Here is a 27,566-nt window from a genome sequence, read left to right as displayed (position 1 = left end):
TGGGTCTCTCAACAGGCAGGAGAGATGTTTCAGCCCAATATATTCATATTAACACAACACATGACTCTTACTGAATCCTCATGACAGCTCTGAACAAGGTTGATAGGATTGGGCTCTGAGTCAATCACGCTGGTGAAAACCTCTGCCCAAGACTCTAGAAAACCACTGCCAGACAGAGTGGACAATAGTGGGTTGGACAGATCAAGGTTCCCTAGCTCAATATACAGCAAACTTCCTGAAGTCATCAAGCAAGCTAGTAGACCTTTAAGAAACTTTGAGGGTAGGCTACAGAAATCCAAGCAGCTGAACACTAGCATTGCAAAAATCACACTTGTTTATAATTTTCTGATGTCTCAAAGACTGGAAATAAAATTGTGATAGTAAATGAAGAAATGAAGTCCAGTATATACATGGTAATAATTACCCAGCTTGGGAAGAGAATAGCTCATATTGAAGTATTTTTCAAAGAAGTCAAAAACCACTTTTGTTACATTTGCTGCATATGCCGCAGTGTGTAACTGCTGTGGCTGTGCGTAAACTCGGAGCTGGAAAAAAAAAAGCAAGTTCAAGTTCAAGTTTATTAGGTTGATCAGCACATAAGCCATACACCCATTTATCTAAAATCTTAAAACCAGAGTTTAAAACCACATAGAAACAGAATTTGGCTACATCCACAACACACTCTTTGCAAAGACTACTTAACAATAATGTCAATCTTAAAGAGTCCGAAAACATAGAAAATTTATGTATCCATTTCATTAAGAATCGATCTCTCTTTGCTGTAAATTTTGGGCATCGGAAAAAGATATGTACCGGGGTATCTATTTCACTTAAGGGACAATCACAATAACGCTGCTCAGGAGGGATCCTTTGAAAACGACGACCCTTCATTTGTGCAGTTGGTAAAGCATTAGTACTTAGTACTAATACCAGTACTATTAGTACTGGTTAGTACTTGGATGGGGGGAAAAAAAGGCAGCGAGAGTTTCAAGGTGTTTCCAAGTGGAGGCAGTTATCTCTTTAGTGCCAGGGTACTTTGGGGGGTGGGGCAACTCAGATCATAGGATTGAGTCTTTTATCCTGAAATGCAGAAAATTATGCATGAAGAACATCCTCAAAAGCCTTTTATTCAAAAGGGGCTATTACTGGCCTCCAAATGTCTTTAGTTTCTACTTTCTTCAGGCAGCTTAAGGAGTCTGGGATTAGACACTGGGATAAGACACTAATATTGCTAGATTGATAAATACCCTTCTTAATCAGGAAAAGCTCTAGGCAGTTTATGCAGCAGGCACAAGTTCAAAAGATAAAGCAATTACAGCAATCAATAAACACAGATTATAGGCAATCGCAGTAAAGCACTAATGTATTACGAAAAAAGAATCAGAACCCCAGAGCAAGAATACATCTAAATTAGAAACAAAGTAATCCAAGATCATAACCTGCTTCCTATTATTTGGTCTGCCTTATTGAATGTATTGTATGCAGAACAGTGAGTGGGATATAAATTCTGCACATAAATAAATAAATAAACAATATTGCTTCTGTTTTCTTAAGAAAGAGATGGCCAACTGGCCAGTAGCGTTCCCAGAGGGGGAGGCATATTGAGGCACCTGCAAAATTTAGCACTGTGCCCTGCTTCTAGGAATGCTACTGCAACAGGTAGCCCATAGGCTGGATCTAGGAACCAAAACAATTTCATGTGCCCCTCTGTCTTAAATGATTTTGTTTCATACAGTATCAAATCATTGGCCTGTCTAACTCAGAAATGACTGTTCTAACTAGCTTTGGCTCTCCAAGGGCTCCTGGGACTTACCAAATTTTCATCACGGCATGGTAAAAAAAAGTTGCAGTATTTTCAATAAATGCTATTATGTTGTACATCATATGCATATGCTGGAACAAATATCACTGCCATTCTGCCTTTTGATGCAGATGCTTGATCTTTTGAGAAGATCATTCCTTCAGTTCCCTGGCCCACACATATATAAATGACTTCACGCCATTCAATTGCACATGCTGCCTCTTTGTGATGACTTTCTTGCTAAATGATGCTAATTTTATTATAACTACTGGCCCTTGGACTACTGTCTGGAGGATGGGGTAGCACCAACATGGAGATTCCATTTACCCTTCATGACTCACAGCCATTGATAGACCTGACCTGGCTTCCATGAATCTTTCCATTCTCTTTTGAAAAACGTCATTCGTTAGTGGTCAGAAGATCTCTGACAATGACAAAAAGTTCAACAGTTCCAACTTCTTCCATTGTACTAATAAGAAATGCTATACCTGCTAAACGGTTGCCCCCCTCTGGAATTCTTAAAGCAACAAAAGCTTGGTCAGGGAAAACGAAAATAGTGGTAATATCCCATTGCATGTCTTTTCAGTCATTAATCGTACATATTTGAAATGTGGCATAGATCCCATGCTTGCCTTGTAGCAAAAGTTGTGTAGCATCGGTTGCTGCTGACAAAAGGACCTGACTAGGAACACTGAAGAAAGAACAGGTTCCTCTGCCTCACCCACCTGGCTTTCAGTAAAGCACACCAGCTTCGTGCCCCTATCCCAGATCAAATTCTGGATGTTTGCTACAATCATCATCCTGGATGATTTATGACTAATACAGCATTGCAAGGCAGCAACTGTAGGCTCAGTGAACAGCCAGTCTGACTTCTAGAATTTCTAGTGCTGGAGGAAAGACTGGAAGTAGGGATCAGCCTCTGGTTTTACTCTCCTTTCCCTTATCTACCCTGTCAGTGCTTTTCCTATATCTCCCTTGCCTTCATGAACTCCTAATTGAGTCACTCTCTAGTTCTTTCCCAGTGAAGGCCTGCTTTGCCAACATATCCCCACAAGATCAATAAAAGAACTATACTAGCTAAAGGGGGGGAAGGTACTACCTTAAAAATATATGTATAGTTTAAAATCAGCCTATATTGGTAAAGGCAAAACAGGGACCACAACTCTACAGATGCACAGCTCTCTTGACTTTCATTTGGCTATTTCAGCTTCCATGCCTACTCTTACTAGGAGAATCTACTTCCACAGGTCTCTTGTATGTCTGCCATGAGCAGTTTTGTGCTGCTTGGTGATGTTTCATCATTGGCATGTCCCCCTGGGAAGTCAGTTCAGCAAGGGAACAGATTACAGAGGGAGGTGGTGGATTCACTGGAGACCTTCAAGTAGAAGCTCAACAGACACCTGCTGGAGTTGCTCTAGGAAGATTTCCCACTACAGGCAAGAGGTTGAACTACAGGATCTTGTGGGTCCCTTCCAACTCTATTTTTCTACGATACTATGAAGTCAACCTTCCCTCCTCATTCTTTCCTGGGGCAGGGCTTCCCCTCCAGGGAGCTCACTGTGGATGAAGTCCCCTCTTTGTTTCTGCTGCTACAGATCACACAAGCACTCAGCTCTTTGTGAAGCATTGACAACTAAAGTTTAGAATTCCCCTCCAAATAAAGGGATGACTTGGAAGATTCTTCCATTTGTTGATGCCCTCAGAATGATGCATTTAGTTAAGTGTAAACTGGATCAAAGCAGCCATGGGGGGGTATTAAGTGCTCTGCTGATTCCAAAGCCCCTTCAGCTATGCGAGACGTGTTTTCATTCCTTTAGAGCAGGGGTCTCCAAACCCCGGCCTGGGGGCCAGATGCTGCCCACAGCCAGCCTCTTGTCTCCTGAAAGCCTCTGGCCCACACAGCTGAACATGACCTGTGTGCTCTGATTGTGCCAGAGAGGTTGAATGAATGAGCCCATTCATTCATTTATTCACTCATCTAAGTTCTATCTCTAATTTATTAATTTAAATTTTATATTTAAATTTTTCCCCGGCCCTCCACACCATGCCAGATATTTGATGCAGCCCTTTGGCCAAAAAGTTTGGAGACTCCCGCTTTAGAGGACTGCAGGGAACCTTTTCTGGCTTCATATATGTCGCTAAAATAGCAAACTGATCTTCTGAGTTCTATACTGCTTAAGGTGCCCTTCCTTTAAATGACAGAATCTTCCCCAGTTACAGTTTCGACAAGCTTGATCCTCCAAGCCTAACACCACCCAGCGGCCAGGTATGGGAGACTATCAGGGTCTGGTTTCCTGGGTCAGATGCTCATGTCTGCAGCATCAGGCAGTTGCCAAGCAGTCAGTAGGGTCCAATACTTGACTGGTGAGCAGCATCTGGGTTGGGAGGAATCACATGCTGTGCAGACCTGGTGTGAAGTATAGTATAACAGGTGAAGACTGCCACAAGCACATTATTCACAGAGCCTGATTTGGGGCTTCAGTGTTTCTATCTTCTGTATTTTTACCTGACTATGTTTTCCAAAGGTCCAAAGTCAGTCTGATTTTGCAGATGCTTATAGAGAGCACATGTGTGTTTTCGGGCCAGATAATCTGAATGCTAAAAGCAGGAAGACCTGCAGATCTGAACATGTTACTGTTAATCCCATTTTTTTTTCTCCCACTAATGACTGGATGACCCACTGCTTTTATCTTTCAATTAGCAGTTATGTACACACAATTAGAAGGAAAATCAAGGTCGTTTCACTCCTTGCTTCACTTCCTTGGAGGAACTGCAGCTTAGTTTTATCTATCTTCAAAAGCATAGTATAATATCTCTAAAAGAAAATTAAGTTTGAGAGCTAAGTAATCTTTGCCAGTTCTTTACAGCAAAGCACACAGAAATATTGGAGTATGCAGCTTAGCATATGGTGTTGATGAGATGCCCTCACCGGCAGATAGGGAAACTGAGGCATAAGATTTTGGAATCTTGTTGAGAAATCTATCAAAGAAGCTCACTATAAGACTGGGAGTAAAGGGAAACTAGTCAAGTAAAATATGGACCCATTACACTAAGAGAGAATCTTGCCATTGACTTCTGCCATTGATTCCTCACTTGGTCCTAGACCTGGGATCGGCAACCTGTGTATTTAGAGCCGCATGTGGCTCTTTCAGCCATCTGCTCTGGCTCCTGCAGGCTGGGATTTAAAGGGGCAGGATTTAAAGGGGCGGCTGCTGCTTTCCCCTTGGGCGGTGGGGGAGATTGTTTTGTGCAGGACAGGCTGCTGCTGCTGCTTTCCCCTTGGGGGGAGCGGGATATTGTTTTGTGCTGCAGGGGAGGGAAAGGGGGGCTTGGCTTCTCCTGCCTGGGAAGATGGTGTGCTGGGGCTTCGCCTGCTCCCGTAATGTGCTGTGCGCCCTCTACGTGTCGTGTATATGGTGAGTGTGGCTGATAGCAGCCAGGCTCCCCTCCTGGCTTCCTGCCACCTGAGTGTGGCTGGCAAGGGGTGGGGGCGCCAGGTGGGTGGGCTTCCAGTGGGGGGTCGGTGGGGGGCGCAGAGGCAGGAGGGGGAGCCCAGGCAGGGCTGCCTGGGTGGGGGGAGGCAGAGGCAGCTTCCAAGAGAGGGCAGAAGGCGCCTGCAGTCCCCTTGTGGGCATCTCCTGTGCACACAGCTGTGGGGTGGGGCTTGGCACAGTGAGGCAATGGGAATGACCTCACTTTTGTCTTGTAGGGCAATAGGTGAGGCAGAGCATTGGGAGAGGGGGGAGTGTTGACTTTGCAAGGGAGGGTGGGTGGGGAAGAGGGAGGCTGTGGAAGGGCTGCCTGTGTAACTCCATCTTTACCTTGCTTTTCTGGGGTGCCATGGGGAGCAGGAGGGCAGAGATGGGGCTGTGGGAGCCTTAGAAAGGGGTGCTCTTTCAGGAGCAAGAAAGATGGGGGTTGACCTGGGGAAAATGAAGAGTGCTAAATTCAAGGGTGCCGTCTTAGCATGCACCGTCCCAGTGTGTGCCCAGGGTGACCAGAGGTCCTCTTTTTCTAGGACATGTCCTATTTTTTAGTCCCATGTCCTGGAAAAGAACTTAAATGTCCTGCTTTTCCCTGTGAGCAGGCAACGCATCCCCTCTTGTAATTAATAAATTATATGTAATACAGTTTTAAATTCAATAATAAGTAATTTTAAATTAGGCACATGAGATCAATAATACAATATATAATAAATATATAATCTATATATTGATCAATATATAATCAATATAGATGAGTGTTTTTAGCTTTTATTTTGTGGTCCTACATTTTTCTTCAATATCCTACATTCTGGGGTGACTTGTCCTCTTTTATTGTTAAGACATCTGGTCACCCTGTGTGTGCCTCAGAGTGCCGTCTCAGGGCCCAATCCTATCCAGTTTTCCAGTGTCGGTGCAGCCATTCTAATGGGGCATGCATTGCATCTTGTAGTGGGGAGTCAGTCACAGAGGCCTCCTCAAGGTATGGGAACATTTGTTTCTTTACATCTGGGCTGCATCAGTGCTGGAAAGTTAGATAGGATTGGGCCCTCAGTCAAGATATATCTATCTTGACAATAAGTATATTGTATGGTTAACACAGGAAGGGGAGCTTGCAGCAGATCATAAAGGTAAAAAAAACTATATATGCAGTGTTATCTTCATTTTAGATGTCAAAAGGGTTTTGTGGCTCCTGAGGTTTTCTTTTCTCAGGAAAACGGATCCAAATGACTCTTTGAATGTTTAAGGTTGCCACCCCCTGTCCTAGACCTTCAGTCTACTTAGGCTGACAGTTAGTGCTGGGAAGAAGGTAGAGGTTGTGGTGTACGTTGGCACCATGGGGAAATGTAGCCAGGTGGTCCTGGAAGCCAAATGTAGGCTGCTAGGTAGGAAGCTTAAACTCAGTACCCCAAAGGTAGTGTTCTTTGAAGTGCTACCTGTTCCATGCGCAGGACCAGCTAGGCTGGTAGAGCTCATGGGCTCTCAATGTGTGGATGAGATGGTGGTGTGGGAGGTGGTGTTTAGATTTGTTAAGTACTGGGGAACATTTTGGGACAAGCCGGGCCTATACAAGAGAGCCAAGCTTCACTTGAACCAAAACGGAACCACACTGCTGGCTCGTAACATTAAAAAGGTGGAACAGCGGCTTTTGAACTGACCCCTGGGGGAAAGCTGACAGGAGCTGAGTAGCGTCCAGTTCGGGACTCCTCATTCCTATGGAAGGAGGATGGAGAGGTTAGAGAACAGCAAGGTAATGACAGAGTAGGAATTAAGAGTGGAAGCATGATTTGGCATGACAGTCAGTCCAGCAGAATGAGAGGATGCAGGGATAAAGGAGAAAACAATTAGCCCTTTGTGGAGGGACTCCTATACAGGTAATTTTATGCAAATGCCTGAAGTCTCAAAGTAAAGATAGGAGAACTGGAGTGTTTAGTGCAGTGGTTCTCAAGTGTTTAGTGTCGGGACCCACTTTTTAGAATGCGAATCTGTCAGGACCCACCAGAAGTGATATCATGACCAGAAGTGACATCATCAGGCAGGTAAATTTTTAACACTCCTAGGCTGGAATCCTACCCACACTTACCCAGGAGTGACTATCATTGTTAAGAGTATATACACAGTAACCTGTTAAAAGTACATATCTGTAACATTTCCCTAAATGCAGTCATATAGCAGTCTAATATATTAAAAATAAAATATTGAAATGAATGGGGGACCCACCTGAAATGGGCTCACGACCCACAGCTTGAGAAACACTGGTTTAGTGGCTAGGGAAAACATTGAGATGGTGGGCTTATTGGAAACGTGAAGGAATGCAAAGTACCAGTGAAATACCACAATTCCAGGCTATAAACTCTATAGGAAGGGTATACTGGGGTGGGGTGGCCATCTATGTCAAAGAAGGGGTAGAATCCAGCAGAGTAGAGATTGAAGGCTGACTCCTATTGAACAGGGGGACCTTTATTCTCTTCCAGCAAAATAGTTCTTTTATTCTTACTGTTTCATAATCTCACATAATCCCACAAAAAATATATTGAGTTGGATACAAAGAAAGATAGATGTGACTATTTCCATGGAAACTTATCAAACTTAAGTTAGTCATGGCTTAAGCAGCAATCCCACTAACCTGGGAGTATGTCCCAATGCACTGAGTGAGACTTACTTCTGAATAGATATGCAGAGTGCTTTTTTGTAAAAAAGGTGCAGGAACTCACAACTTGTTAATCTTTTATTTATTTATCCCATGCATGTATACTCAGAAGTAAATCCCATTATAGCCAATGGGGCTTACTCGCAGGAAAGTGTGGACAGGATTGTAGCCTGAGTTCCCTTGGGATTAGACTGCTAACTTTTCCCACCAGCTCTTACTCCAGTGGTGTTTATCAGCAGGGTAAGCTTCGGCAGCTGGATTTCTGCATATCAACCTGCTGCTAAAGCTTTGCACACCAGAGCAGGTCGGTTTTGCTGGATAGTTCACAGTGGCAACTGGTTGACCAGTAAGTGTGGGGCACTGGGGCTTCAGGCTGTAATCCTAGCCACACTTTCCTGGGAGTAAGCCCCACTGACTCTAATGGGACTTACTTCTGAGTAGACATGCCTAGGATGGGGCTCTAAGGCTGCAATCCTATTCTCACTTTCCTGGGAGTAAGTCCCATTGACTATAATGGGCCTTATTTCTGAGTAGACATGCATAGGGTTGGGCTCTGAGGCTGCAATCCTACCCACACTTTCCTGGGAGTAAGCCCCATTGACTAATGAGACTTACTTCTGAGTAAACATGCCTAGGACTTGGCTGGCAACTGATGCAGGAGCCAGAGACACTGATGGGAGGGGCTGAGCTGGCAGGATGAGTCCCTCTGAAGCCTGCCCCCCTCCACCCTCCTCTCACCTGCTTGCTGCTCATGGCTGCACAGCGGCTGCTGGTCCCTACACTGAGTATAATGGAAAGGGGGGGTGAAAGTGGCACGGGGTGGGTGAGCAGGATCTACGAGGTCCCGCTGGCCCACAGCAGGACTGTCCCAGGAGCAGCTGTGTTGAAAGAAGTCCCATTGCCCCATAACCGTTTCTGACTCATAAAGTGCTGTGATTGGCTCACCCCGCCCTGCCTCCCTCAACCCAGACCCGAATCTCAACCGCCCAGCTGCCCACACATTCCAGGGCTCTGATTGGCTGAGAGAGGAAATGGGCGTGTCCATGAGAAGCACCGCCCTCCATGGAATTGTGAGTACCTCATGGGGAGAGCATTGCAGGGCAGATCACGTGCCTCTTCTCTCCTTATAGTCCTGCCTGGTCTTGATTGCTGCAGGCAGTAGATTGTAGTCCTATCTAAAAGGTGCCGGAACGCTGTTCCAGTGCATTCCATTAGAAAAAAAAGCCCTGGATATGCATAGGATTGTGCTGTAAATTGTCTTGTTACTTCAATAAAATGGGCAGCACAATCCTATCCACAACCGGCTTAGCAGGACCACACGGCCCACACGTATCCAGTGTTGGGATTGAGCGGTCTGGAGGTCTCCTTGGGGTAAGGATATATTTGTTCCTTTATCACATGTAGAGGCCAAGCCTGTTCGATGGGGCTACTCAGATCAGCGTCAGCTAAATAACTGGCACAAGTTCAAGAAGCTCCATATTGGGGGAAAGGGCTCAGGATGGGGAATAAGATAAGGCAGAAGTCTCCTCCACCAATTCCATGCTTCCTGCGTCTGATTTGCCCCCTCCTCACCTTCCCACTGCCCTGTTACACCCTCCTTGTCCTTCCCTTGCCCCAGTGCCACTTGGAGCAGCTCCTATCTGCTCCATCGGGCACAGCTCCAGATCTGGTGTCAGTGGGGCAGCAGGCCTTCCTGCTGGTGTTCCTTACTCCCCGGGTGCCACAGATGTGACACCCTAGGTCAGCACAGCAAATGGGATAGGAAAAAAGGATTGCCCTGTTAGCCCTAACTATTATCTTTGGATACAGTCTATCCAATGCAACATAATATATGCTTTGGCCTAGATCTAGTTCAACATAGATGAATACAGTCACCCTGGAACCTATGGAAAAAGTCGCGACTAACTTGTCTAAAGCAAGTCAATGCATTTTGTCACAATGAACTGTAGCAGAATGGAGGCCAGCTTCTTCAACCCCATGCATTTTTGAAACAGAAGAGGCCTTTCTAAACTAAATTGCTCTTCTTTTGCAGAATAAGAGGAAAATCTATTGAACATTTGATGAAAGCAGCCACTTTGTTTTCATTTTGCAAAGCAAAAGTCATTGAAAAACTCTTCAGAAATTCATAACAATTAACATGGGACTTACAGGAATTCCTTGAAGTGAATGATGTTCTATATACTCAAACTGGTGCACAACCCAACACACCAAGTAAGTGCTCATTGGGACTGATTTTTGGAATGTTGTCTGAGTCCAACCATTACCCAATGAAACTGTACGCTGAAAAAAAAAAAGGAGGGAAAATAATTAGAAGTGCACATTTTGTTTACAAGTAAACCATTGCTATAAGATGAATAATGGTCTTGTCAAATACCTTTATGTATTGGATGAGATTCAGTTGTTTCTCCCCATAGATGCAGGCAAAGATTTTGGCACCATGTGCCCTACTTGACTACATTGACGTGAAGGAGGCTAAGAAATTCAATTTTGATCATTATCAATATTTTGAGGAAAGGAAGAATACTATTTGCTCCCAAGGAAGAAACTGTAAGATCATTGATTTAAAAAAAAAAAAAAAAAAAAAAAGGACCTCTCTTGCTCACTGGGGAACTACAGCCTTGTTTAAAATCTGCCTCCAAGCACCTCTCTTGGTGCTTTCAGATGAAATGGGCTTCTGGTGAGGGTTTGAGATGGAAAATGCCCTGGTCAGTCAATCAAGGATCTGTTCTGAGAAAGTGACAAGAAGAGTGCTGTGGACCTCTCTTCACTCTCAACTACTTTCAGTATCTTCAACCATGGCATCCATTCTGAACTGCTGGCGTGGTTTAGTAGTCCAAAGCAGTGGCGTAGCTAACAATCTTGTTGCCCGGTGCAGAGCATAAAATGATGCCCCGGAAGTGATGTCACTTCCATACAATCTATTTCTGATACAAATCCTAGAAACAGACCGTTTATACCACTGACTTCCATAAAAAAATTGGGTCAGAGAAGCTAAAAAAGACAATTGTGAACCTATGAACTTCGTTTAGGAAAGGGTTTTGATGAACATCCATATCTATAATTAACATAGATACTTACCTATAAGGCAAGAAATTTCTGCCAATAAATCAAGTATAAATAATCTCCTCGCCTTATTTGTGGGTCATTCACATGTCAGGGCTGTTCAAGCACATCATGGCAGCCAGGACAGCAAGAGGACAATGCACAGATAATTAAAGAGCAATTAGTCTGCAGGGCAATGAGGCTGCAAATTGCAGCCAAAGTTAACCTTTTCACTCCTCCTGAGAAAAAAGTGAGTCAGGACTCAGCACTTTCTTTTAAATCAAGCAAGCCTCCTTCTCTTTGGCAGGATCACACCCAACCCTTCTGCACCCTTGTTCCATTTTGCAAATGTTTGGTAGAGGTCTGGTTTCTAAAACTCTGGTAGTGTTTACAAAAAGGTTGTGAAGACCAGAATTAAAAAAGTTAATGAATAAAAATGTATCTTAAAATCTTTTAGTATATTTTTAATCAATTAGAGACTGTACAGTTCTTAGGTAACAATTATTACTAGGTTATTTTTCAGGATCTGGCCTTGGGTAAAATCAGACAAAACTATAACCAGACAGACACACCTCCTGACTTACTGAGAGTCATAGAAAATTCCATGATTTTTGGCTCAAAACCTGCCCTTGACTTATAGGATCAACGTATAAGCCGATCTCACATTTGTATACCTATTTGTATACCGTAGCCGATCTCACTAGTATCTACGGTATACAAATGGTTGGCTGATGGTTGGCAACCTTCAGTCTCGAAAGACTATACAAATAGGAATTTAGTAAGTTTGATCTGAATTATTCTAGCAGTTTATCATCCGCCTACTCCAGAGTATTTAGAGGAGTCCCATTGAAGCTTTTGGAAGCAACAAACAGCAAGTTGGTTGGTTGTCACTGCAGCTAAGTAGCATGTAACATGTACACGAGACACAGACACAGTAGAATGCATACCTCTACTGGCATATTTGATAAAGCTTGATATGAATCTTCATGGATAATAGATATCGTATAAGTTGCTTTTTTGTTAGGTTCATCAAAGCAAGGAAATGATTTTCGGGCATCTGTTGGCTCATGATCAGTAGCAGCTATGCTCCTTTGGAAATAAATGAAAGATTGTTGAATCAAACCATGACTCACAAATGAGTAATTAGACCAAATATTTCTAAGAGTGAAGGCAATAAAACAAATTCTTCATTGCAAATAAAGAAGAGAGAGAATCCTGCTCACATGTGAATAATCAGAAGACAAAGGCATACAAAGTAAGCATCGTGAAGCCTTTAAAAAAAAACAATTTCAAGATAAAAGATAAAAAATTAAGATAAAATTAGTCTGCAAGATCAATGACCCAACAAGTTGTGTGCATCTAAACAGCCATGTGCTGGTCTGCCAAGTGCTTTCCAACCTCCTTGTTTTTTCAGTCACAAACCGGGAGACTCACCAAATTTATCAACATTGTTGGGTTGTCATTGGTGTGGTCCATAACATCCTGTACTGGCTTAGATAGCAAAGCACTGGCTGGGGGTCTGCAGAACCCCCAGAATCAGTAACAGTGATAGAGCCTAGTGTGACATCAGGGGGAGGGTGGGGGATGTCATCAGGGGACACAGTGCAGGGCTTTGTCCCAAGGACCCAGCAAGCTAGTGCCAGCACAGCTAGACAGAATGATGCTCAGAAATGAGCCAGGTGTACTACAAGTGGGATGCAGCACTGGTTTGAACAACTCAATTAGCATGTTGAGATCCCCGTGGGTACCTTTGGCTTTGGTTTCCTTGCAAAATGCCATCTATGTCTTCATTGGAATAGATACAGGATCACTTTGGCATGCTCTCAGTTTGCTACTTCCTCTTACCATTCAGTGATAAGGTGTTCCTCATCCATTCAGCTCATCTCACTTTTGGCAGCTTTGTGGTGGCACAATAAATGTGGATTCAACTAGGCACTGATTGTAGACTGAAGTAATCATATACAGTAACTACATCAGGCCATGCACAAAGCTGCACAGTGCCACTTAACATGTTCTCCACAACACCAGTGCCCAGAGAGAGCACTTGCCATCTTCCTGAGGGAGTGCTTTTTAGTCCTAGCAGGACTAACCATCTTTTGACTTCTCTGGTCACATCTGAGTGGAGCTTATCTCCAAGGCAATCAAATGGCAAATGTGGTTCAGTGTCATTACGTTTAAAGTGAAGCACTGAAAGCAAAACATCCCAGAGGGATCTCAACTGTGGTGATGAACTAGGAAAGAGATCTTAAGGGTCATGCTCAGTGGATTGCTCAGTGAAAACATTGACCTTCTCTACAGCAGTAGAGAAGAAGCAAAATCACTGCTGGGAGCCATGAGAAAAGGGACTGAGAATAGCAACCCAATCCAGCTGCCCGGAGCGCGGGGCTGCCGTGGCACCAAAAATGGCTGCCACAGTATCCAGCACACCCAAGGCAGCTGCCGTCAGCTCCTAGGGAGAAGGAGACTTTTGTCTCCTTCCCCCAGATAAGGGAAGTAGCCCCGCAATGGGACTACTGAATTTTGCAGTGGCTCTGGAGCCAGCGCAGAATCAAGAATCCCATGTCAGGCCACACGGTGGATTCAGTGGAGCTGATCCCGCCCCCTTTCTCCCTGCTCCCTTCCCCGCCACGACTCTTCCCTGCCCTCCCCCACCTCCCCCACCCTGGAGTGCCTCCTCCCCACCTCCCCCCACTCACCTATCCACCACCTGGCAGTCCAGTGACCTCCTACCAGCCCTAGTGGTTCGTTGGCACGCCAAACTCAGGATTGGGCTCTAAGAATGCTAAAGTTATAGTGCCCATGTACAAATCTACAGTAGGTTGTTTAGTCTGTTTGGATTTGATTTGTTTTTATGCTGTATTGTTAAATTTTTTTTACAGTAATTTTCTAAGCCACTTTGAGCTTTCAGGTGGGACAGGAAAGGTGAATAGGAAACATTTTTAAATAAATAAAATCAATAAACATTCTAATTTGGTTGTGTAGGTCATCTCTTTTCAATAATAATAAGAATCCCTCATTTAGGCCTTCTTTGCAGGATCAGCCAAATTTCACTAGGAAGGCTACAGTTTTATAGCATCTGTCTGTTGTGAAAGATGGATCGTGTTAAACGGCTTGTCAAAAGCTAGCTAGGAACAGCACATTCATAGCGGAGACATTCATCACCAGGTGATAACCTTGCATACCTGCCTTTCACTGTACAAGGAGCAAATAGCCGTCTTAAATGGTTTCGAATCTTGATAGGCGACAGCAAAACAAATTGGTAAGGAACACACTGGTGATGTTTGCCTTAACAGTAGGTACCAGAATATCACCTGAACATGAAATAAATGACTAAGGGAAAAAGGGTCATTAACATTGTTGTCAGCTTTAATGTAAAATATCTGCTTCTTAAATGGAACTGGGCCCTTCGCATCCACGTAGGATTCAGTGATGGAGCACACTTGCCTTCTGATTGATGGGAGAATGCATATAAGTTGTCTCTTCAATTAATTTTCAGTGCTGGCAATTTTCAGACCACATGCCTGCAAATATTTAGAGCTATATAAAAGCAGTTTTTCTTCTTAAAAGAAAAAAAAAAGTAATTAAGAATGAGCTTCAAACTATGGAGCCTAGAGATCCATAAGTTACCTCAATAGATGATCTGTCAATTTTTCGTGTCCTTGGCTTTTCCCTGCAGTGATTAAATGCTTAAGTGGTCATAAAAGAACTTAAGAGTGTCATTTTGAAGCCTGGATGAAAGGGTATGCTGAGAGTTTTTACTGTTTATTAGTGAGATGCCCACCAAATGGTGCAAATGAGCATGGAAATGTCATAAAAATGGGCTGTAGGTGAGTCATTGGATAAATGCCAGCTTCATCTTCCTTCCTAGACTTTGGTCTCTTTTTCCTCCCTATCTACGTCCTTGATCTCTTCATGTCTGCCCATTGCCTCCATTTTCTCATCAATTTGTTCTTTCCCTGTTCAATTCTCCTCAACTGTAGCCTGTCTGCTAGCAAGGTGTGTGTTAAACATGGCAGTGCTTGATCTTTCATATGAGGTGTGTTGGTTATTAGGCATGCAGATAAAAATGAGATGACAATGAATGGAATGCCTGATATTACTGATAGGTGTCTAAAGCAGAAGAATTCCTACGTATAGCACCCAGGATTGCACAAAGTCACTCATCACACTCTTTCTGGTGATAGACTTTTGCATCTCTGGTAACTGTCAGTAAAAAGCAAACTTGGGGCCCAGTCCTAAAGATGTTCAGAGATGGCACTGACCTCCAGCACTGGTGCTGGGTGCCGCAAATGTACCATAAGGCACTTCTGCAGAGAGGAGGGGCCACCAATGCTGGGCCAGCACCAGTTGGCACTGAGCCTCAGCACTGTGTGAAGGGCCACCCAGTGCCCCAGCAAGTATGGAGACATTTACCAGTAGCAGTGGTAAGTATTTTCAGGGTGGAGAGAGGCTGTGAGTGGCCTGAATAGAACAGGAGAAGGAATGGGCAGGGGGAGGAATGGGGTGGAGGGGATAGAACTGGTGGAGCTCTGCTCCACCAGATCCTTTACTCCTTGTCGGGCCAAAAGGCCCAACACAGAGTCTCTCAACTCTGCACCAGGCTTGAGCAGGCCCATTGTGGAGCTTGGGGCTTTCTCTGGGAGAAGGGGACAAAACGAAATCTCCAGCAGACCTGCCCCTCAGGTCTGGCTACTATTCTCAACTTTATCAACTTTCTAGCTTCAAATAAGTATTTTTTTAAAAAAACGAAGCAAGTATTTAAAATGGCAGCAGTCTTTTGCACAATCATTTTGCTTGTTAGAAATGCAAATGCTGCATGACAACTGGTAAAAAAAAAAGCAAATCACAATCTGTTTTGCAGTCTGTACACTCTGCATGACTACTGGTAAGTAATGTCACCAACTTCAATGCCACAATTCCCTGACAAATCAAAGTTTGTAGTAAGGAACAGTACAAAGCAAGCTAGTATGTTTGTGACTGGGGTACAGCACACTTTCCCCCTCTCATTTAAACAGCCACCTTTGCTCAAAATCTTAATATAACTTTTGGCTTCATCCAAACAATCCAGTCCTATTGGGCTGCCCTGTCAGTGGAATGAATGTTCTGGGAGCATTGACTGCTTCTCGGCAGTCGTAAAAGGTGACCTAACAGCACAAAGACTTGTGTTTCTGCTGGAGAGCTGGCAGAGAGCCCGGAGCCTCCTTCCACACACCGGTACCACTAAAGACTCGCCAACCCAGGTAGAATGATAGGGGAGGTGGGATGGAGCAGGAGGAGGGCAGGACAGGGGTGAATGGGATTGGGTGGCAGGGAGGAGGGCAGATTGGGTCTGGGAACAGGTGCGGTGGCAGTGACATCCACTGGATCCAAGCCCCCTTCCCAGACCCAATCTCATGACCTAGGCCAGGGGTGCCCAAACCCAGGCCCTGGGGCCACTTGTGGCCCTTGAGGCCTCTCAATGCGGCCCTCAGGGAGCCCCCAGTCTCCAATGAGCCTCTGGCCCCCCGGAGATGTGTTGGAGCTCACACTGGCCCGATGCAACTGCTCTAAGCGTGAAGGCGACTGAGAGATGATGTGGCCCTCCTGCCAAAAACTTTGGCCTAGGTCAGGACACCCCTGACCTAGGCCAAAGGATCTGTACCAGCAGTTTCATTGGCACAAATCCAGGTAGGCCTGGCAGGGCCACAGAGGCTTACCTCTGACCCTAATGACCACCACCACCTCCACCTACCAGTGACTTAAACTGAAGTGTGCCCTCCCCTCTCAGAAATACACCAACTGTCCTATTAGGAGGAGAAGCTAGAAAAATATAACCCCCTGCCTTTACTGATGTATTCTACTAATATATAGGGGGAAAACTGTACACAACATTGGATACTTCCAAATAGAGAGGGGAAAAAGTAGGATACAAATAATTTAAATAAATAATATATGCAACAAAAGAAATATATTTAGAATAATGTTACATACAAAATACAGGATTATCATTGAAATAGCTAACTCCTCTATCCTAACTTGCTATACTGTATGATAACCCTACAGCTGAGAAGATTCAAGAATATTTGAATGGACAGAGTGGATAGGGAGATGCTCTTTACACTCTCACATAATACCAGAACCAGGGGACATCCACTAAAATTGATTGTTGGGCGGGTTAGGACAGACAAAAGAAAATATTTCTTTACTCAGCGCGTGGTCGGTCTGTGGAACTCCTTGCCACAGGATGTGGTGCTGGCGTCTAGCCTAGACGCCTTTAAAAGGGGATTGGACGAGTTTCTGGAGGAAAAATCCATTATGGGGTACAAGCCATGATGTGTATGCGCAACCTCCTGATTTGAGGAATGGGTTAAGTCAGAATGCCAGATGTAGGGGAGAGCACCAGGATGAGGTCTCTTGTTATCTGGTGTGCTCCCTGGGGCATTTGGTGGGCCGCTGTGAGATACAGGAAGCTGGACTAGATGGGCCTATGGCCTGATCCAGTGGGGCTGTTCTTATGTTCTTATGTTCTTATTTAGATCAATACCCTTTCCAAAAGTATGAAATGAACATAGGCCTATAGTGCACTTGAAAAAGACTATAAAATGATACTGAATGCAATAAATAAATTAAAAGCAAAGACATCCCAAACCCAGATGGTTTCAGTTTTCTTGTACTATGCTATAAACTATTTAATGGTGTAAAAGCAAAGCCTTTGACAGATGTTTTTAATACATGTTTACACCCTGGTGAAATATCTTAGAATCACAGAATGAAATTTATAGCAGTGAGTAAGCCTAATGAAGATCTCGTCACAGTGTGTTCTTCTTAACCAGCATTGCTTCTGTACAATGGCTACAATTTTTTAAAATCTACATTTTAGCAACAAGACTCAACAAAAATATTTCTGAGAAGGCGACAACAAAGTGGGAAGGCGACGGGGTGAGAAGGAGGATGAATCAGGCCCAGGAAGTGGCAGGTTTGGCAGCAGTGGCACTTGCCAAATCGTAACTCCCTTCCCAGGCCCAATTCATCTTCATGGACCTACTTGGACTTGCACCAGCTATATGTCTGAGGGATATGGTGCATCTATATGGTGCAGGTCTAAGTAGACCCACCAGGTTGGCAGGGGCCTTTGCCGGGGCAAGGGAACAAATGTTCCTTTGCTCCAAGGACACCTCTGGAAGCCAAAATCTCCCTCGGGATACAGCGGATGCTTCGTTGGCACTGCTGCATCGCCACGCAGGGATTTAGGTAGGATTGGGCTGTTAGTTTTGTGGATGAAATATCATCCACAACAGATGTATTTCATATGTTTAAGATTCTTTAAATGTACTATAACTAATCTGTCTGCGTATCTTGCTTATTTCATGTCCCATTGAGATGTTATATGGTAAAAAGATGTTGGATAGCTTAAATTCCTCACATTCTTAACGATGGAGTTAATACTGCTTTTACTGAATTTAATCTGATCAGTTAGTTGCATTGCTTATACCATGTATTGGAGAAGCGTTTGTTGTCTTATGAGCTGCTTTAAGGAACAGTAATGTGAAAAAATAACATCAATTAATATACTACTTTGTTCATGAAGGAAGCAACATGAGTATTCATCTTTTTCAATTACTCAAATAATCCTTCTCTATCCTGACCTAACCCTAACTCTACCTTTGCATTTCAAAAATGAAAAAAGTATATCTACGAGTATATATATCTCATATAGTATATCTCGTAATATAAAAGTATTACGTAAAAGAAAAAGAAAAAGAAAAAGAAAAAAGTATATCTCGTAATATAAATATTGAGACACAAATGTCCAGGATGTAAAAAGAATGGATGCAATGTCCAATTCTGGGACCCATTTGACCGGGACACAGTTGCCCTGTCACTCTCCAGAGAATCCTTGCACAGCCCCTGTTCATTTCAGTGAACGTAGGAGAATGTCCTAATAGACTGTGTCCAGTGGTAACAGTACGTTCTCTAAGTTGCATTTCTTAAGGGATGATTACAATAATGCAAGGGTATGCCTTCTTTGTGAAGAACATGGACAGAAAAATTAAATACAGTGAGTTCTCCTTATCAGCAGGTTCAGAACCCATGGATCTGGAGGGTCCACAGAGGACCTCTGGACGCAACTGGAAGTGGCTTCTGGTCATGTCAGGAGGCGCTCTGAGGTTCAGGCAGCCCATGTGCAGCCTCCCAATGCCTCAGAAGGCCTCAGAGAGGCACTTTTGGTTTGCCAAGAAACCGACAATGACAGACTGCACATGACCTCCTTGTTTATCAGAAGGCCTCTCAGTTTTGTTGATAAATTGGAAGTGCACCTCAGAGGCCTTCTGACAGGTGGGGAACACCTGCGCTTCAGAACACTTCCAGATGTGAATGGAAGGCACTTCCAGTAGCACCCCGAAGTCCTCTGTGTCCCATCCCCCCAGTGGATAGTATCTGTGAGTTTGGTATCCATGGGAGTCCAGGAACTGATCCCCCACAAATACCATGATCAAAACTGTATTAGATGACTTTCAAAATATATTAGGTGATGTTAACTGAAAGCTCTCTCTTTTCTTCAAGACCTATCCAGCCCCTGTAGTTTGCACTATAAAATCTAGGCCTTAAAAATGAGAACCAGCAATGAGATGTGGGTAAATACACTCAGGGCACAATCCTAACCCCTTATGTCAGTGCTTTCCAGCACTGACATAAGGGCAATGCAGCTCTGAGGTAAGGGAACAAACATTCCCTTACTTTGAGGAAGCCTCCATGAGTGCCACCCAACTGCAGGATGCAGCACATGCCCCATTGGCACCACTCTGCCAGTGCTGGAAAGCACTGACATAAGGGGTTAGGATTGCGCCCTCAGAGTATTAGCATGCTCCTATGACTGTATCCAGCTGCTGTTCCCAAAATAAAACATGACTGAAGCTGTGATAAATTACCTTTTCTCTCTTTTTTTGGCCAAGCACATATATTTTCAATAAAATTGTCAGCACAGAACACAATCTAATTTTGGATTCAAATTCTCCATAGAAGTGGAGCGCTATGAAATAGATTGCTCATCAATTTTTTCTAACCATATTTAATTATTTCAGAGAAATTAGGTTGGTCTTGGGAGAGCACTAGCCTTGGGTCAAAAAAATATGTCTAGCAATGTGTATGAAAGCAGAACTCATTGACAGAATGGGGGTCAATCAACCATTTCTTTTGGCTACATGCTTCATTCGTAAAGGTTGATAATTACACAAGCATTGCAATATTTGAATTGGAAGGAAGCACAATTTAAGCTACAGGTATTTCTCTGTCTTGACAGTAATGACTGAACCAGCCTTGAGATGAAAGTATTTAAGCAATAATCTCAAGCACCTTCTTATCAGCTAGATGTGTACCCGAGCCAAACTCGCTCCAAAGTCTGCGCTGGCTTCCAGTATCTTTTTCACAGTGATCAGCATGATGGTATTAATCTGTCAAACTTTGAATTGGTTAGCTTTCCTGCTGATAGAGTGAATTCCTGTAATCACCTTCACGGATCCACAGAGGATCAGACTGGTTCTAGGTATGCAGCAGACTGAGATGGAAAAATGCCAGGGTGGTAGAGTGGGTGACACCGGTTCAGATTGCAGGTGATCCATACAATGGGTATGTATGTGTGTGTGTGTGTGTGTGTGTGTGTGTGTGTGTGTGTGTGTGTGTGTGTGTGTGTGTGTATGAATGAATAAATAAATAAATAAATAAATAAATGCTCCTTTTCATAAAAATCTTCCTGCTGCAAATTTTTTTTTTAAAAAGTAGCAAAATGGTGCGAAAGTTTCTAGGTCACTGCATTACTTATTGTGCTACCATTCAACTTGCAAGGAACTTGTAAGGTTGATTCTACTCCTGCAGTGGAAGCTCAGGATTCTTCCACCTCATTCTGATACATGTGTAGACCAAGCCTCTGATCAGCTAGGGTTTCTTTGCTGAAGACATGATTACTATGTGCTAAGCAGATTCAGCTGTTCTGGCGTCTCCTCTCTGGGCCAAACTAGATACAACATTAAAGGTGTCATTGTCTCTAATTCCCCCCCCCCCCATTTAAAATAATAGCTGCAGGAAATGTGATCCAGAGGAAGACGGGGCGGGGGGTTTTATCTCTTTAGACCAGTTCAAATGATTTTTTTTTTTGGGGGGGGGGAGATCTGAACTGGCCCCATGCGATGAAAGAAGTTTGTGCTTGTGGCATGCTCTTATCCTGCCCACTCCTTTCGCCTTTGGGTGACTTTGTCTAATTGAGTGTGATGAGGATTCACCTGAATTTACATGTGTTGCTAATACCACTCTGCTTAGCATGTGTAGAGGGCAATTTGAGCAAATCATCCACACAATCGCTGGAAGCAACAGAAGTAACCAGGATGTGCACATGACAAGCACCCGTGTCTTCTAATCAATGGGGACAGTTCAGTCAGCAAAGTGTCATTCAAAGTGGCCCTTTGCCACCATGCCAGGTTCCTGCCATAAATCTCCCACAAAGGAGCTCTTTGCCCCCTAAAGTGTCATTGTAGCAAGTGGCATCTTGGAAGGCAAACAGTGCTTCAGGGAGGCAATATTTCCCACGGAACACTAAAAAGTAAAGGGCAAAGCGTAGAAATCCTGTCCACCCACACTATCTGGTTCAGTTCCTGATTGCGCCCCTCCAGCTGCTGTTTTAAAGGGAAAAAACATATGCGAGTTAATTACATGTTTAGCATTTCATCTTGTTGGGCCCTTGGTAGAAACCTGACCAAGAGCTTCAGAATGTTCAAAACTGTTTTGTTCAGACAGGCATTTGATAAATGTTTCTGTGCAGATTTTTTGTTAATCTTTCAGGTATTGAATATTTTAATCTGCATGTGTTTCTGCTGGGCTTCTTGTTCAATTCTTCTGACAAGATGTCTCTCTCGGTCTCTACGTTAAGATCACCCTTTTGTAGCCCCCTTTATTATTAATATGAAATTGCTACATGCTTCACGTAATAGGTTAGCATGTACTAAAAACATTGGAAAACACTGCTTTTTCACGCCCTTGAATCTTCCTGATTGTGGGTATGACAGGGTGTTCTACCAAGGAGTAGAACACTCCAAAGAGTGCTGGGTAGGAACTTATTTATGTTAAACTATCTTGAATATACACTCCAGTCATAGATCAAACAACGGCTAGCTTGTTCTTCACCCCCATCCTCTGTATACATAGCTGCCACCTCCTCAACAGATTTCCTATTGAACAGGGATACCGTCTGTAATACACTCTGGTAATTCTCAATTCATGCAGGAACATGGATTGTGGACCAGGATTGTGGTTTGGTATAAGTCCAAGAAGAAACTGGCAACAAACAGTGCAGCTGCTAATTAAAATAGTGACCTACCCCTTGGTCTCTGTCACTGCTGGGCTCACTTAGTACTGCTGAATAGGATCTTCACTCAATAAACAGCAGTTAGATTGAAGGCATAGATGGGGAGCATTTCAAAAGGCACTTGCTACTAATTCAGACTCAGTCACGAGTTATGGCAAACAACCCCCCCCCCTTTTTAAATTAACCATCTGCTTAACCTCCTGTGTCTATCCTGTTCTCTTCGCAGTTCTGCTGAGTCACATCCTGATCATTGTTCTCCCAATCTGTCTTTCCTTTGTGTCCCTGAATTATTCCTCCTTTCTGCTCTTCTCCTTCCCTTGCTTAGTTCCATTCCACTTACACTGGTAGAGGAACGGGTATACAAATCACAAGAGTGAACTTACAAGCGCAAAAGTACTATCATCTGATCTCCATAATAGTCATGGATATCCATCACATTTACATTACAATTTATTTCAGTCTTATGCCAGTTTTACCGTTATTACTTCCCCATTACTTCCATTTTATTGACAGAAAAAGAGAGTACTACAGACTCAAAGGGAGTTTACTGTGTCCTATGTACACAGATATGGGCAGGAGATATGTACACAGATATGTACACTCCTGTCCTATGGGCAAGAGGTCTGGTCTAGAGGGTAGAGCCTCCATTTGCCTGAAGAAAACATCCACAGGTCGCCAGTTCGAGGCCACTGCACCGTGCGACCTTGAAGCAGCTGATAAGCTCAGCCGAGTTATTCCATCTGCTCTGAGCGTGGGAGGATGGAGGCCAGAATGTGAAACCAGATCAGAAAGAAACATCTGAAATGTTGCGGTTCTTGAAAGATAGAACCGTCTTTCAATTGTAAAAATCCCTAATAGCCTGCCTATGTAAACCGCCTTGAATAAAGTCTTGGATAAAGAACAAGAAAGGCAGTATATAAATACCTGTATTATTATTACTATTATTATTTAAAATGGTTTAAGAGAATTCTGGGAGGTGTAGTTTGGTATGGGCAATGAGAATTCTCTTTCAGCAACCCTTAGTTTCAAAAGGGGAAGAAATAACTTAAACCAGTGTTTCTCAACCAGTGGTACAGGTACCACCCACTACTTGAGATGGTGTCTGATGGTACTTGCAGGACTCCTGGACACCTGCAGTCCAGCAGTGAGACCGGCAGCACCACATGACAAACAGCAGTAGGAAGCTCAGCAGGCACAGCTCCAAAGCATGCTTTTGCATGCTGGAAAAACCCCTCCCGTCCACCCTGAGCCTCTCACTGGTCTTTGGCATGTCACATCTGGCCTCCCAAACCAGAAGTAACCATCAATGATGTCATCACTAGTTACTTCCAGTGGTATTTCCAATGTGGACCATGTGAAGTGGTACTGTGGAGGACAAACATTGAGAAACACTGACTTAAGCCATTTTAAATATGTGCACATACTCCTTATGAGTCAGTATTACTCTCTTTTCTCTTTTTCTGTCAGTAAAACAGAGCTGCCAAATGTATATTTAAAGGTGTTATAAGGAGAATCATCATTATTTTGAAGCATCTATCATATATATGTCTTACCTCCTGTAACTATTGAAGTCTCTTCTTGCCCCAAAGGGGTAGTTCTGCCTTGAGAGGGTCATTACGTGACATGGTGTCAAGCCTGGGCAGAAATGAGCTGATAGGTGATGCTTTGAGATCATTATTTCCTGGCAGTCAAATCATAGAAATGGGGGGTGGACACCCCAACAGAAATCAGGATGGTTGCCTGACCCTGATGGGTTTCTTCACCCTCAACTGTACCCATCCAGTTGGGGGGAAGGGAGAAGACAAGTATTCGGCCCTGGCTCTAGAGAGGCCAGCAGTGCCTCTCTAGGCGGGGACTCCCCCCTTTCTCTGCTACTAGGATGAAAGCACTATAGTCAACATCTCTAGAGGTCTCCCTCATGGCTCTGGCTTCCTCCTTCCCTCTGCTCTTTGTGCTGCCTCCCAATTTGTTCCTCCATCTCTTTCTCCTCCTCTCCCATTCTGTGTCTTGCCTTGCTTCCTTTATCATCTTCACCTCTCTCACCAGTTCTCCTATGTCTCTGCTCTTCTTCTTTCCTAACTCTGTGCTTGCCCTCATTCACTTACTTCCTTCTCCTTTCTTCCATCCCCCACTTCCTGTATGCTCCCTTTATTGCCTGGTACCAGCTACTCAACCCATTTGCACTGAGAGGGTTGCTAGTTGGTGTCCTGCCTGTCACATCCTGGTCACTGTTGTCACTGTTGTTGTCAAGTGCTACAACAACCAGATTTCAGCCCCGCCTCACTGCTCTCACTCATGCAATCAGAGCATAAGACGAGACCTATACCTCCGTAAACAGGGACTTGGGAAGTGCCTTGGGTTAGTTTTTGGTGAATACTCTCAGAATTTCGATAGACCAAAACCAAAGAGCAAAACTACATCAAATTACACTCATTCTCCAGGCTTTAGGATTGCCTACATATAATTCAAGTCTGAGAAGGAAGAGAAGGTCAAGATTCCATCCAGACACATCAACAAATGATTAGGCCTGTGACAGCTATCATTGATTAACTTGCAGTGTAATCCTATGCCTATCTACTCAGAATTAAGTCCCATAAAGTGGGTCTTACAGGCATATAAAATTGCAAACTTAGTCTAGGTCAGGAGTGTCCAAACCCCAGCTCTGGGGCCACTTGCGGCCCTCAAGAACTCCCAATCCAGCCCTCAGGGAGTCCCCAGTCTCCAATGAGCCTCTGGCCCTCTGGAGACTTTCTGGAGTCCGTGGTGACCCAACGCAACTGCTCTCAGTGTGACAGCCAACTGTTCTACCTCTCGCATGAGCTGTGGGACAAGGGCTCCCTCCACTGCTTGCTGTTTCACATCTGTGATGCAGCAGCAGCAGCAAAGGAAAGGCTGGCCTTGCTTTGTGTACGGCCTTTTATAGGCCTTGAGCTATTGCAAGACTTACATTCATTCATTTAAGTTCCATCTCTAATATAATCATTTATGTAAATTTATTCAAATTTGAAATGTAAATTACTTCTTTTTTCCCCACCCCCCGACACAGTGTCAGAGAGATGATGTGGCCCTCCTGCCAAAAACTTTGGACACCCCTGGTCTAGGTTGATACCAACATTTAGGCTGCACTACTAAGTTTACTTTCCCAGAAAGAAGTGGCAGCGAAACTGGCCCTTCTTTCCAAGCAAAGAGAACTGGAGTGGTAGATTTATTGAGAGGAGAGCATTATTCTGCAATTGTGAAGCACCATAGACAATATAAAAGCTTTGTGGAAGAGTGTCTTCTGAAATAATATAGGTGCTAATATCTTCTTTGGAATTAACTAGATACATTTGCTGCACGCGCACACAAAAAAGAACTTAAAATTAATTAGGAGGGGATTATGATTCTGCATAAAGGTGCAATCTCTGATAAGCAAATTTCTCCCAGCTCCCAACCCTAATTTGCCTTCACATTAGTTTCTTTGGTAATTAATCACAATCACAAAGATCACCACTATTATGCCCAAAGTTCAGGAGCTATGCAGAAGACAACAGATCCACAAAATGACCTGTCTGCTTGGTCATGCAGTCTTTCTGCAATGGTGCTGATTTCAAAGAATCAAAGGAAATAGAGAGGGGGAAAAGAACAGAAGAAAGGTAGTTCAATCATCACACATGGAGATATCCTGCAAGAAACTACTAAAAGAAAAGAGAACTAGGACATATTTTGTAGGCCATCTGAGTTTGTTTTTTAAAGATAAAGTGGAAGTTAAATGGTACAACAGTAAAGTGAATTCCACTTGTTTCTCCCAAATAAATGTATTTAATCTAGGCTTTCAGATCAAGATCAGACGCTAGCCCATCATTTCAGAAGGAATTCAGTTTCTTCATTGCTTTGGCATATTTTACTGTTCAACCTTCTGACGGCTAACAATATAATTAGTTCAAAGAACAGATTTATAAGGCTAATTTTGCATCACAAAAATGCAGCCCCAGTGCTGATTTTATGACCTTTGAATGATGTAATTTTGGGGTTAATTGGTAAGCAGAGGTCAGCATGTTTCAGAAAATCCATTATGAAAATAATGGATGATCTACCTACCACCCAGGTGCCATCATTTCTTAGTATTCACTAAATTCATTTGAAAGCACACAGTTTTATGATGATAGAGAGAAGGAAGAAGAGAGCACAGGAGAGGCAGAGAGAAACTCTGAGAAAAGAGTAACAGAGAAGTACAAACATTTTGGGGGGAAAAAAGAAATTTACTTGGTCTTTCCGTTCTCCTTGTAGGTTGTTCTGTAAAATCCAACAAGGGAACCATTTAAATGGCCTTGGAACTTCATGGTCAGAAGATAGAAATCGGTTGTGTTAGTAGGACCCAGGTCTTCTTCTGCCTCCACCACCACATATTCCTGTGGCTTGTACTCAAAGCACTGCTTCAGAGCAATTGATTGGCCTGAGGACTTCTTGAGCAGGGGCATCTCTGTGATCACAGTCTCTCGGAGGTGAAGCCACAAGTGCCTGGTTGGCTGGACCAACTGGATGGAGATAGTCACTGTTCCAGTGTAACGATCCTCTTCCATTTCAGGCATTAGCTCCAAGTCGTAATGAGTTGGATTAATGTACGTCGGCAATCTGAAATTTTTCCAGTTTCCACTTTCATCATTTTGGGCAGGGCAAGGATTTCTCTCTTCTGGCATGGGGACGGTTGACACCTGGATGGTTGGCACCTGGACAGTTGGCTCATGTTCTTCTGGAGGGCTGCAGGCCTGCGGTCTTAATCCCAGTCCCAGTCCGAGTCCCAAAATTAAACCTACAGCAATGACCACACCACAGATGATGGCCACATGCTTGCTCTTCATGCAGTACTTTTTGGAAGACTTGTCTTCAAAATCCATTCCTTGCATCACAGCTCCCCTGGAACAAAGCTAATCATTAAACATCCAAAGGCTTATTAAACAAAATGCAGTAGTTTTGTGTTTTGGGTTTTTTTTTAGTAATAGCTCAGCCAGCTCCGTTTATATTTAATAGTCTCTCTCTCTCTCTCTCTCTCCCCCCCCCCCCCAAGCCACTTCACCACTAGACACTCAATTAAAAATAACACTTGATTTAACCAAAGGAAAGAGACCGGCTTTAAAGAATGTAGCTAGGAAGGGAGGCAGAGAAAATTAACACAGAAGAACATTGTAACTGCTGCCACTCGCCTTATAAGCAGTGCACTCCCACACCCTACTCCTCCTGCTCTGGTCAGAGTTAAATATAAAACAGCACTGTGTT

The 27,566-nt window shown here is 43.7% G+C and overlaps 1 protein-coding gene across 2 annotated transcripts in view; it reads right to left on the bottom strand.

Annotated features, from left to right (window-relative positions):
* Positions 1–27,216, bottom strand: part of ENPEP (glutamyl aminopeptidase) — a 71,953-nt gene extending 44,737 nt beyond the window's left edge. For both annotated transcript variants that reach the window (XM_066631682.1, XM_066631683.1), the window contains exons 1-4: positions 26,556–27,216; positions 11,923–12,064; positions 10,082–10,213; positions 425–545 (exon numbers count right to left, since the gene is read on the bottom strand). In XM_066631682.1, the coding sequence (XP_066487779.1) occupies positions 425–545; positions 10,082–10,213; positions 11,923–12,064; positions 26,556–27,196 (1,036 nt within the window). In that variant the 5' untranslated portion in view covers positions 27,197–27,216. The remainder of the gene's footprint in view (positions 1–424; positions 546–10,081; positions 10,214–11,922; positions 12,065–26,555) is intronic.
* Between the last annotated feature and the right edge of the window lie 350 nt (positions 27,217–27,566).

This window comes from Tiliqua scincoides, chromosome 6 (assembly GCF_035046505.1).
Source record: "Tiliqua scincoides isolate rTilSci1 chromosome 6, rTilSci1.hap2, whole genome shotgun sequence".
In the NCBI taxonomy this organism is placed as follows: Eukaryota; Metazoa; Chordata; class Lepidosauria; order Squamata; family Scincidae; genus Tiliqua; species Tiliqua scincoides.
This window is presented reverse-complemented; position numbering and strand designations above follow the sequence as displayed.